At 36.3% G+C, this 12362-nt stretch overlaps 1 protein-coding gene across 1 annotated transcript in view; it reads left to right on the plus strand.

Annotated features, from left to right (window-relative positions):
- ZCCHC4 (zinc finger, CCHC domain containing 4) overlaps positions 1–12356 on the plus strand; it is a 50724-nt gene extending 38368 nt beyond the window's left edge. The window contains exons 9-13 of the mRNA XM_010839921.1: positions 3241–3362; positions 3619–3694; positions 6461–6512; positions 7009–7153; positions 12087–12356. Coding sequence (XP_010838223.1) covers positions 3241–3362; positions 3619–3694; positions 6461–6512; positions 7009–7153; positions 12087–12222 — 531 coding nt within the window. The 3' untranslated portion in view covers positions 12223–12356. The remainder of the gene's footprint in view (positions 1–3240; positions 3363–3618; positions 3695–6460; positions 6513–7008; positions 7154–12086) is intronic.
- Positions 12357–12362: the final 6 nt, after the last annotated feature.

Genomic DNA, 12362 nt, shown 5'->3' on the forward strand with positions numbered 1-12362 from the left:
ATTTCCCAGCATGACATTTCAAGCATAGTAGGTGCAGAGTAATTGTCGACTTGAATGTCTTGGTTTCCATAGAACTAGTTTCAGTCTTGTGTTGCAGAAGACATTTGCTTATAGATAAAATTAAAAGTTAGGAATTGCAGATATTTTGTACTTTCCCTCATTTCTATACAGTACTTCATCACATTAATCAGTTCCATGGGAGAAATTTTCTATTTGAAAATGCCTCTCATCATCATTGTGAGTGAAATGTCAGGGATAATGATGGGAAAATGGTGTATCAGCTCTACCACTAGTGATATGCAATTTGCAAAATTGTGTTTGCTTTACAGCACTTCCATAGGAGGTTTATTTGTGTGGATGAAGCTATGAAATATGGATGTATGTTAGAGGTACATTAATTTACCCTAGCAGCATGCATTTTACATACCATATGTTTATAGTTAATTAGCACAACAAACCCACATTTAAAAATAATAATAATCTCAATTAGGTTATGCAAAATCAAGTAATCAACCACCTTCCTGACACACACATTCTCTGACTCCTTGGGTAATCATAAAGAAATTGTTCTTTTCCCCCCTCTCTTCCATCTGCTATCTATTCTATTGCATGGAGTATTCCATTTACTTAAAGTCTTTCTAAGATGCTCTTTTCCAGCATTTGAAAATCTTCATAAGATTCTCTTGGAAAGAATTTTTTTTCTTATGACACTCATAAATGTTCAGAATATCTTTGTTGGATTTAATGAGGTGCCATATATTTATTGAGTACATTGAGGAAGTGCGTTAGGGAAAAATTATGAATTTAAACCATTTTAAAAGAAAACTACTTAAAGTACTGTTTTAAGGTGATTGAAGTAAAGTCTGCTTTTGTGTCTTAGCCTCTAATAGGTAACATATATTCATAGAATTTTAAAGTTGGAAACAAGCATAGCCTTAGCATAGGCTAACTTCCCAATATAATAATCCTCTCCACTAAATTCATGACAAGCAGCCATCTAGCCTCACTTGAATGCTTTCAGTGAGCAAAGTCCTACAGCCTTACAAGGCAACTCAATTTATTTAATAGCTCTAATCATTAGAAAATTTTCTCATATGGAGATAAAATATGCTCCCTATTAACTTCTAACCATTGGTCCTACTTCTCTTTTCCAAAGCAATGAAGGAGAAGTCTAATTTCTATTCCACATGACACTCCTTCAGTTATAAAATAGCCATCAGATCCTCCCAGTCTTCTCTTTTCTGAATAAACACCCCCAGTCTGTAAAACTGTAAGTCCTATTTATCCTCATTACTTTCAGTAGAAATGAACTGGCTTTATTAATGTCTCTCTTAAAATGTAGCAACTGAATGCAGAGCTTTGAAAGTGATCTAACCTCTTCTCCTTTCCTTGTTAATGATACTGTAGTTGTTATACTCCTGAGCAATCCAGCTGTAGGCCCACACCTACTCTTACATGCTTACTCTAGACTATGGACTCACTACGCTGACCTGTGTATGCTCACCATGCAGAACACCCTAGGGCTTTTTTCCTCACTGTCTCTCATTTAGTTGGGTCTCCTCACCTTGTACTTTTCTTTCCCCCCACTGCTGAAGCTTGTTAATCAGTCTTCCTAGATTTGTTCCCCTGTACATCTAGCCAGCAGTGCTACGGCCATGGGAGAACCTAGGAGTCTCCCATTAAAGGCCTCTCTTTCCATTGTGCTCAGTGCCTCCAGTTCAGTCAGTTCAGTCGCTCAGTCGTGTCTGACTCTGCGACCCCATAGACTGTAGCACGCCAGGCTTCCCTGTCCTTCACTATCTTCCAGAGCTTGCTCAAACTCATGTCCATTGAGTCGGTGATGCCATCCAACCATCTCATCCTCTGTCGTCCCCTTTTCCTCCTGCCTTCAATCTTTCCCAGCATCAGGCCATAAGGGTCTTTTCCAGTGAGTCAGTTCTTCACATCAGGTGGCCAAAGTTTTGGACACTTTGACAGGAATTTCTGAGATGCCTTATGCCTTATATTTTTGCAGTTCTCTCATTAAATAGCTAGCTTGTGAGTTAGTTCTGTTGTAAATTCTTAAGTGTAATCTTATGTAGAATCTATGCAATTTATTACTTGAAAGTTGGGATCTATCTTATAAAAATCTCATAATACTCTTGTGGGTGATCTAAAGCAGTGTTTCTCAAACTTTAGTGTGTGAAGAGGGCTTGTTAAAAATACAGATTGCTAAGCCCCACCCCCAGAGTTTGTGTTTTTAGGTCCTAGGTGGGACAAGAAATTGCATTTCTAACATGATCCCAGGTGATGCTGATATTGCTGATCCAGACACCACACTTTGAGAGTTAATGATCTGAAGAAAGATGGACTTAGTGGCTAGGTGGAATTCACGGCAGTTTTAAAACCAAACTGAGAATGTTTATGGTTGATAGGCTGGAGGAGGAGACGGGAGCCAGAAGCTGATAGGAATCATGCTTGTTGGTTTCAGTTTACTTTCCAGATAATCTGTAGAAAGGGAAAGTTGAGTTAGGGATATTAAGGAGAGAGGTGAATGCTTGAAGTAGTCATTGTGGGGAGAACTGTAGTTGATTTCCCTCTGTGTCTCCATCCTTCTATCGCCAACTTATGCCAGGTCCTGAATTCAGTGTTTTACATACACTGGCTCATTTAACTTTCACAGCAACTCTAAGGTAAGTGTTAGTAACCTCCTTTTCCAGATGAAAATGATGCAGGCTTGCCTGCAGTCATATAACAAGTGAGCGGCAGAGCCACTGCCTGGCCTCGACCTGGCTCTGTCAGAAAGTGACGGTGGAGGGCCAAACCAAGGTGGCACTGAGCTTCAGGGAGCTGAAAACTGACATGCAGTGAATGCAGCCTGAAAAACCCTAACCAAGCTGGCACAGACCATCAAAGGTGGAATTTTTTAACCCCCAAAGCTAAATTCTTAATTATGTAATAGCACTTCTTGCAGAGTCTGTTGCGTTGGATACAAGATTAGAGTTCTTCTCTTAATCCCAGGTAAAATGAATTTGTCATAACAAATTTTAACTTTTTTATAATAAAATTTTACTCTCATGGAGTCCTCTCTGAATCTGTTGACTAATAAATAAATTCTTGCTTTTAAGAACTTATTGTCAAATGCTCTGATTTAATTTGTATCTTGGCATCAGTTTGTTCACTTATTGGTTAAAGAGTCTTAACAAATGTTGACTCAGTTGAGGAATTTTTATTTTAATTTTTTTTTTTTTTACTTTCTAGGTAGATTATGATAATCATGCACTTTATAAACATGGAAAGACGGGACGGAAACAGTCTCCTGTGCGTATTTTCACGAATATCCCACCTAACAAAATAATCCTTCCTATTGAAGAAGGGTACAGGTAGGATCATAGAGGGACCTTGAAATACATGAGTCACTGAAAATGAAGTTCCATATATCTGACACAAAAATGCCTTTCATATTGACTCATGTAGTACTTTTATTATTGTTAAATGTGGCCTAAAATGTTGTATTGAATTTAATTTGAATTATACCGAGTTTTTGTAACATGCCTTGTGAACTTTTATCTACCTTGTGAATCTCAATAGGTATAAATATATGCAGCTCATTTCATCGAGTCTTTCTTTTCTCCTTAGATTTTGCCCACTGTGTCAACGATATGTTTCTCTAGAGAATCAACACTGTGAACACTGTAATTCTTGTACATCCAAGGTATAGTTTTCTTTAGAATGTGTTTTTACTCAAATATGTTAGTTTTATTTTAGTTCACTAGTTTCATTACATTTGCTTAATGCTATTTTTTTAATATTATAATTCATATTACTGTATTAATGCCAAAGAATGTTCAAACTACTATACAGTTGTGTTCATTTCGCATGCTAGCAAGGTTATGCTCAAAATCCTTCAAGCTAGGCTTCGGCAATATGTGAACCAAGAATTTCCAGATGTGCAAGCCGGGTTGAGAAAAGCCAGAAGAACCAGAGATCAAATTGCCAATATTCATTGGGTCATGGAGAAAGCAAGAGAATTCCAGAGAAACATCTACTTCTGCTTCATTGATTATGCTAAAGCCTTTGACTGTGTGGATCACAACAAACTGTGGGAAATTCTTAAAGAGATGCAAGACCACTTTATATGTCTCCTAAGGAACCTGTATGCGGGTCAAGAAGCAACGGTTAGAACTTAATATGGAACAATGGACTGGTTCAAAATTGGGAAAGGAGTACATCAAGACTGTATATTGTCACACTGCTTATTTAACTTATAGGCAGAGTACATCATGTGAAATGCTAAGCTGGATGACTCACAAGCTAGAATCAAGATTGCCAAGGGAAATATCAACAGCCTCAGATATGCACATGATACTACTCTAATGGCAGAAAGTGAAGAGGGACTAAAGAGCCTCTAAAGAGGAGAGTGAAAAAACTGGCTTGAAACTCAACATTCAAAAATCTAAGATCATGAAATCCAGTCCCATCACTTCATGGCAAATAGATTGGGAAAAAGTAGAAGCAGTGACGGATTTTATTTTCTTGGGCTCCAAAATCACTGCAGATGGTGACTGCAGCCATGAAATTAAAAGACATTTGCTCCTTGGAAGGAAAGCTATGATAAACCTAAATAGCATAATAAAAAGCAAAGACATCCCTTTGCTGACAAAGTCCGTATAGTCAAAGCTATGGTTTTTTCAGTAGTCATGTACGGGTGTGAATGTTGAATCATAAAGAAAGCTGAGCTTCAAAGACTGATGCTTTTGAATAGTAGTGTTGGAGAAGACTCTTGAGAGTTCCTTGACCAGCAAGGAGATCAAATCAGTCAATCCTAAGGAAATCAACCCTGAATATTCATTGAAAAGTCTGTTGCTGAAGCTCCAATACTTTGGCCACCTAATGCAAAGAGCTGATTCATTGGAAAAGACCGTGATGCTTGGGAAAGATAGAAGGCAAAAGGAGAAGGAGGCAGCAGAGAATGACATGCTTGTATAGCATCACCAACTCAATGGACATGAATTTGAGCAAACTCTGAGAGATAGTGGAGAACAGAGGAGCCTGCAGTCCATGGGATCGCAAAGCACTGGGCACGGCTTAGCAATTGAACAACAACAAGTTAGTGAATTATTGTTTATTAATTATATTTTAATACAGTACCTTTCTCTAATCATAAAGTACTGCAGGCTTTTAAAAATATTTAGTTGCCTTCATTATCATTAATAATCTTTGAGTTATTTTTATATGGTACTGTGTGACTGCTAAAATTATTAGTGTTTCAAATAAGGCACTAAATGAGGACTAAATTTTGTTGAGGGCAAAATTGTTTCAAATAAGGCATTGAATTATTAGATACCAATCACTGTTCTGATGAAGCAGCAGTTAATAACAGGACTTTTTATGTGCCAGGCCCTGTCTTAAGTGCTGTACATGGACTGAGTCATTTACTCCTCACACAGCACTAGTAGACAGGGCTTTTCATGGGTGGGGAGGGACTGCAGAGGACACGCTTCCTAGTGACATTGTTAGGGAGGCAGGATCACCCTTGGGATATTCTGTTATTTTAACTAAATCCGGTCAGAAAGAACATGTGAAGTTTAGTTGGCTGATAAGCACATACTATTCTCTAAAGGAAAGGCTATATTTTTATAACTATTGGAAAGTACATTTTTTATAACTTTATAATTGTATTACTGGTTATACTGGTTTTTTACTATGGTAGCATTGATTATATTTATTTCCAATTAGTTTAGAAAGTGTCTGTATTCTTCATTAAAAAAAAATTATGCCCAAATGATACAAATTACAAAATGAGGAAAAAAAAGAAACAATTTTTTTAATTTAGAGATGCACACATAAATGGAAAAGATAAAAACAAGGAAGTGAGCATCAGAAAAGCTAGGATAGGTGCTTCTCAGTGCGGAAGGAGGAATGCTGGACTAGAAAGGGGCATTTGGGGAAGTGTCTAGGGGACTGATGGTATTCTGTCTCTTGACTTATTGGGTTCTTCAGTGTTCACTTTATAATACTCACTAAACTGGATGTATGCATTTCATGTACTTTTTAAGGTATGTTTTATTTCATAGTTTTTAAATTACCTAGATAGTAACCTCCATCCTTCTAAATTACATTTTCTCAAATATGAACGTTATTAAGGATTATGACAGATAGACTATAAAAACTATGAGTCATTAATTCTCTTGAAATTTTCTTTGAGTCCTTCTTCATGCAGTTTGGGTTGATTTATCTGGAGTGGACTTTCAAGATCATTTAAATAAATCCCCCAGTTTTAGTGTTAAGGAATCTGGGGCATTTGAGTTGAGTGGAGAAATGCATAAATTAAAATCAAAGTATTTAATTGTAAAGCTCAGGAAAGTGAGAAATAAGGAATGAATAATTTACATAGCTTTTAATAAGCCATTTTAATTTTTAATTATCAGACTTGATTCTTAATGACAAATTAATCATAATTTAAAAATTGTTTTTGTAGGATGGCAGGAAATGGAACCATTGCTTTCTCTGCAAAAAGTGTGTAAAGCCTTGTAAGTATTTAGACTTAGTGTTTGAGATCCTATGAAAACATTTGGGTTTTTCTTCATCTAAATAGAATTTTTATTTAACTGTATTGACAAAAGAAAAAAATTAATATAGAGACTTACATTAATTTACTTTCTTTTTAATTTTTACACTTATTAAAATGAACTTTCTCTTCTTCAGAGAGAGAGATGACTTAACCTTGTTTGGTTTGGCTTGTTTTAGTAGGATTTTGTATTGTTCAGCCAGTCCCCATTGTATCAGTGGTTTGTGACTCATTGCAGAAGGGTGGAATTTGTTGCCACGTATCAGAAAGAAGTTAGCTGGTTTATGTGGGATTCCAATCTCTTAACCTTGGCCTCTTTAGCCAAACTATAATTAGCTAGGCAAAGCGATCACAATATTTGAAGTAAACACTATTCATACTTAGTCATCATAAAGATTAATCTAATGAAAAATTCTATTAAATGAACCTCTTCTAAAACCTAATTTTTTATTTTACAGCCTGGATCCACTGTAGCATTTGCAATCACTGTGCTCTTCCAGATCATTCTTGCAAGGGCCCTAAAGACGGCTGCTTTATTTGTGGTGAATTAGATCATAAACGGAGTGCTTGTCCTAACATCTCTACATCTAAGAAAGTTAACAAGTTAGTTGAATTCCTTTATTTACTAGAAAAAATTTTTCTTGTGTACAGAACAGTCCACAAAAGTGTGCAATACCTGAAGGACCCATAAGTGCTAAATTAATTGTTGCTTTCAGTGTCAGGCATTGTTTGCATAGATGGGGAGGAAGGGTATCAAGGTGAGTCAGAGAGCTTAAGATTTTACAGGCAAGACCAGTAAATAACCAAAATATAAGGTAGAAAATGACTGACTAACTTTCCTGTATGTGTATGTAATATAGTAGTTACAATTCAGAGCAACATTATACCAATGACAGTAGTTGATTTAGAAATATTATTGGTATTTCAAATGGGCTGACTTGTGATTACATTTTTTTCTTTTTAAACTAAAGGGATGACATGTATTGATTGAGTTCTCTTGTTTTGCTGATGTGAAAACCAGATAGCTAAGTTTAATATTACATTAAAATTGAGATCAGGATAAAAATTTTGAGCAATCATATAACTTGTGATAAAAAAACATCTTTTAGTATTAGAAGTGTTAGGTTGGTGCAGAAGTAATTGCGGTCTTGCATTGTTGAATTTTGCCATTTGATACTGAAATACATTCTTAAATAGATGTTACTTTATACATCCTTTTAATGCACATTTCTTTTCTTTTTTGCTAATGAGTTATTGTTTATTTTGTATTTATTTTAGACTATAGAAATGATATTAGACAAAAAAACAAATTTGAGCAATTCTTTTATTCGAGGTCAAAATGGGTTGTAAAGCAGCAGAGACAACTCACAACATCAACAATGCATTTGACCCAGAAACTGCTAGCATACATACAGTGCAGTGGTGGTTCAAGAAGTTTTGTAAAGGAGACAAGAGCCTTGAAGATGAGGAGTGTAATACAGCTGGTCATAGGAAGTTGACAACGACCAATTGAGAGCCATCATTGAAGCTGATCCCCTTACAGAGAAGTTGCTGAAGAACTCAACATTGACCATCCTATGGTCGTTTGACATTTCAAGCAAATTGGAAAGGTGAAAAAGCTCAATAAATGGTTGCTTCATGAGCTGACAAAAAATAAAAAAAGTAATTGTTTTGAAGTGTCATCTCTTATTCTCGGAGAAGGCACTGGTGACCCACTCCAGTACTCTTGCCTGGAAAATCCCGTGGCTGGAGGAGCCTGGTAGGCTGCAGTCCATGGGGTCGCTAAGAGTCGGACACCACTGAGCGACTTCACTTTCACTTTTCACTTTCATGCATTGGAGAAGGAAATGGCAACCCACTCCAGTGTTCTTGCCTGGAGAATCCCAGGGATGGGGGAGCCTGGTGGGCTGCTGTCTATGGGGTTGCACAGAGTTGGACATGACCGATGCGACTTAGCAGCAGCAGTTTCTCTTATTCTGTGTAGCATTTCTTGATTGGATTGTAATGCGTGATGAAAAGTAGATTTTATATGACAGCTGTCAATGACCAGCTCAGTGGTTGGACCAAGGACAAACTCCAGTGCACTTCCCAAGGCCAAACTAATACCATAAAAGGTCATGGTCACTGTTTGGTGGTCTGCTACCTGTCTGATCCACTACAGCTCTCTGAAGCCTGCTGACACCATTACATCTGAGAAGTATGCTCAGCAAATCGATGAGATGCACCAAAAATTGCAATGCCTGCAGTCAGTATTGGTTAACAGAATGGGCCCAGTTCTCCACAACATCGCCTGACCGCGTCACACAGCTGCTTCAAAAGTTGAATGAATTGGACTACAAAGTTTTGCCTCTTCCACCATATTCACCTGACCTCTCACCAACCAACTACCACATCTTCAAGCATCTCAACAACTTTTTGCAGGGAAAATGCTTCCACAACCAGCAGGCAGCAGAAAACGCTTTCCAAGAGTTGGTCAAATCCTGAAGCACAGATTTTTATGCTACAGGGATAAACAAACTTATTTCTCACTGGCAAATATGTGTTGATTGTAATGGTTCCTATTTTGATTAATAAAGATGTGTTTGAGTCTAGCTATAATAATTTAAAATTCATGGTCCAAAACAATTACTTTTGTACCAACCTGAATACTTGATGCTTTTCTAACTACTTACGATTGTATTCTTTTCCATCTGTTTTTATTTTTTTGGTCAGTAGAAATTTTTTTCCATTAAAGCCCAGCCATTTGAATTCTGCCTACTATTTAAACTACCTTTTCCACTGAAAAGTGAAAATGAGAGTGTCAGTAACTTAGTCGTGTCTGACTCTTTGCGACCCCATGGACTGTAGCCTGCCAGGCTCCTCTGTCCATGGAATTCTCTAGGCAAGAATACTGGAGTGGGTGGCCATTTCTTTCTCCAAGGGATCTTCCCAACCCAGGGGTCAAACCTGAGTCACTTGCATTGCAAGCAGATTCTTTACCATTGGAGCCACTAGGGAAGCCCATATTGAATCTACTTTAAATAATTTAAATAATTTTATTTATTTATTTATTAAATAATTTAAATAAATTTAAATAATTATTCCCACTAAGTAATAAAGGGTAGAAGTGGTATTATAAAAATTAATTAAAGAGGTATATTGAGTCTTAGAAAATACTTCTCCTTATAAACCTTTAAGAATAGAATACAATCTCATAAAGTAGGGGTGATCTAGGGGTGTTTTACTATTTACAGTTTAATTCTAGTTGCAAACAGGAGTTGGTATCATGCTCAGCCTTTGATCCTGTGATTTTATGATACATGGAAACTGAATTTGCATTTTGGTAATACACTGTAGGCTCTTCCTTGGTTCTTAAATAGCTCTGACTAGTCTATTTGTTAGTAATATATTGTTTTCATTGAGGAAAATCATGTAGTATCTTTCAGTACTAGATTTTATCCATTTTAATTTAAGACCAAATCTTTTAGGATGTGGTATACCTGATAATTCTTGAATAATATCACCTTCTCTCAGAGAAGACACCTAAATTGTTAATGGTTATTTTCAGATATTGCTTTCAAAAAGTTTTTACAATGAATTGACAAGGCATGAACTTTTTACAATAGTAAAAAATAATTTTTATGCTTTTTTTTTTTAGCCTATATGGCATAAAAGGTCTTTTCATCTTGTATGTTTCATAGTCGTCTTATGTTACTTTAGTTTTCCTTAGTGTTTTCGTTTGGTTATGAACTAGAATGATGCTGGCTCCCTCTTGTGGTTAGAGCTCGTTTTATCAGTCACATAAATACTTGTAATTTAGAGGACAAATATCAATACCAGGTCAATTTAATTTTAAGGCAAAATAAAACAGCCAGTTGATTTATACTCAGTTTATCACTGTTTAAAGACTCTACCTCTGGAACATTTTGTTTATTCATATTACAAATGAGTATTTTCTTTCTGTTTTTGTTTACCATATCTTCTAGTGAAATCTGGTTCATGTTTAGTTCTTATCAGTGGATAAGCCAAAGAAAATTTGTTTGAATTTTGTATACAGGCATGCATAATAACATCATTGATTTTGCCATCAAGAGATTATACGTCATCACATTTGCTAAATCATCACTTTCCAGGACATTTTCCTACTTTAAAATAAATGGCTAGAAAAAAAGGAGACTTTTATAACATGCACAAAACAGAACGATGATGACTGTTTTGTTTTATTTTGAACTTAAAAGATACCCTAGTGCAAAATCTAAACACTTTGGAAAAATATTAAATTACCAAGCAAAATTCTGAATAGTAGTCATGTGGAGCTACTAATAATAGCTAGTATTTATTTAGGAGTTACTATATGCTGAGCATTTTATATACCTGAATAATTTATAGTAGTGTATGTAGTATCAAGGTAAAATTAAGAGCACAGTTCCCTGAATCATGCTGGTTCTGCCACTTCCTCATAGATGATTTCTTAGCCTCAGTTTCTTTCCCTAAAAAAGAAAAAGTGAGGAGAAGGAAAGGGAAGGGTGATGTCTGTCTGTCTTGTCTGTCTCCCAGCTCCTTGAAGTCAGGTGTGCCCATTCATGTTCGTAATCCCAACACTTAACATGTATACTGAGGGAACCAAAAGAGAGGCTGGGTTTGTCCACTAGGAGATTATAGACTGTATATGAAGCTGCTTTCCCAGATTTTGGTCCTGGGAAGATCAAGAAGAAGCTTTCCCCTAGGACTTGTGGTGGTTTATAAGAAGGAGTCTAACAGTTGATATTGCTGGGCAGCCTTGGAAGTTTCCAGGTTTCCCAGTGCTGGCAGCCCCAGCCCACCCCTTTGTTCATGATATAATAAATGGCATGATTCTGCTAGCTTGGAGAAAGTGAATGAACAGACCAGTAATCTTTCTCAGCTATAGATTGCCTGTAACTTAGTTCAGAGAGCACCTGAAACAAAGGATCTGTTTTTGTTTTCTGGTATGATTTAATATTTTTTAGAGATTGACTTTCAGCTTATTCATTTTGAAGCTAGTCTTCAAGAGACCACTAAATGTGGACTTCCTGTATGGCACTTGTCAGGCTTTTAGGATACTGAGGAAAGGAAAATTAAGACTATAAGATGAGCTTCTGTAAGCCTTTTCAGAGCTGCAGCATTCTTCTACCATTGCTAACTGTCAGTGTATCGGTCTTTTTCTGAAATATGTAATTCAGGGATTTGGAGATAGAAGTGCTGAGTTGAGCAGTACAGATGTACAAGGGGAAAAAAAAAAAAAACCCTCCCAACTCATTGGCTTGACTATTTACCTCTGTGGTGTATTCGTCCTGAATAGATTGTTCTAAATCTGTAGTAACCATCTTTCAAAGAAATTTCTTCTCTAAAACATTTTGCTTGGTCAGGACTCTATCTCCTTGTTACTGTGGTTAGGATTCTGAGGATTTATACTTATAATACAGTAAATTCTTTCCCTTCTGTTTTCTTATTTGGTTAGCTAGTTAATTAAACTTCAACATAATTACATAATTCACTGTGCTCATTCTCCAAAATAATTTAGCACCTTGTTTTTCAGAGCTGTCAGAAAGCAGAAGCAAAGAAAAAGCAATAAGATGAAAATGGAGACCACTAAAGGACAATCCATGAATCATACATCTGCTACAAGGAAGAAGAAAAGGAGAGAAAGAACCCATCAATATCTTTGCTCTTAAATGTCCAGTGACTGGAGAATAAGAAAGATTTATAGTGCAACCTTTGATGCCATTTTCTGAAAGTGCCATGTTGGACTTAAATTCTGTTGCTTTCAAAGGTATGCACCTTTCTAAACTTGAAAATAAGGAGGTGGTATTTT

Source organism: Bison bison, unplaced genomic scaffold (assembly GCF_000754665.1).
Source record: "Bison bison bison isolate TAMUID 2011002044 unplaced genomic scaffold, Bison_UMD1.0 scf7180017864136, whole genome shotgun sequence".
In the NCBI taxonomy this organism is placed as follows: Eukaryota; Metazoa; Chordata; class Mammalia; order Artiodactyla; family Bovidae; genus Bison; species Bison bison.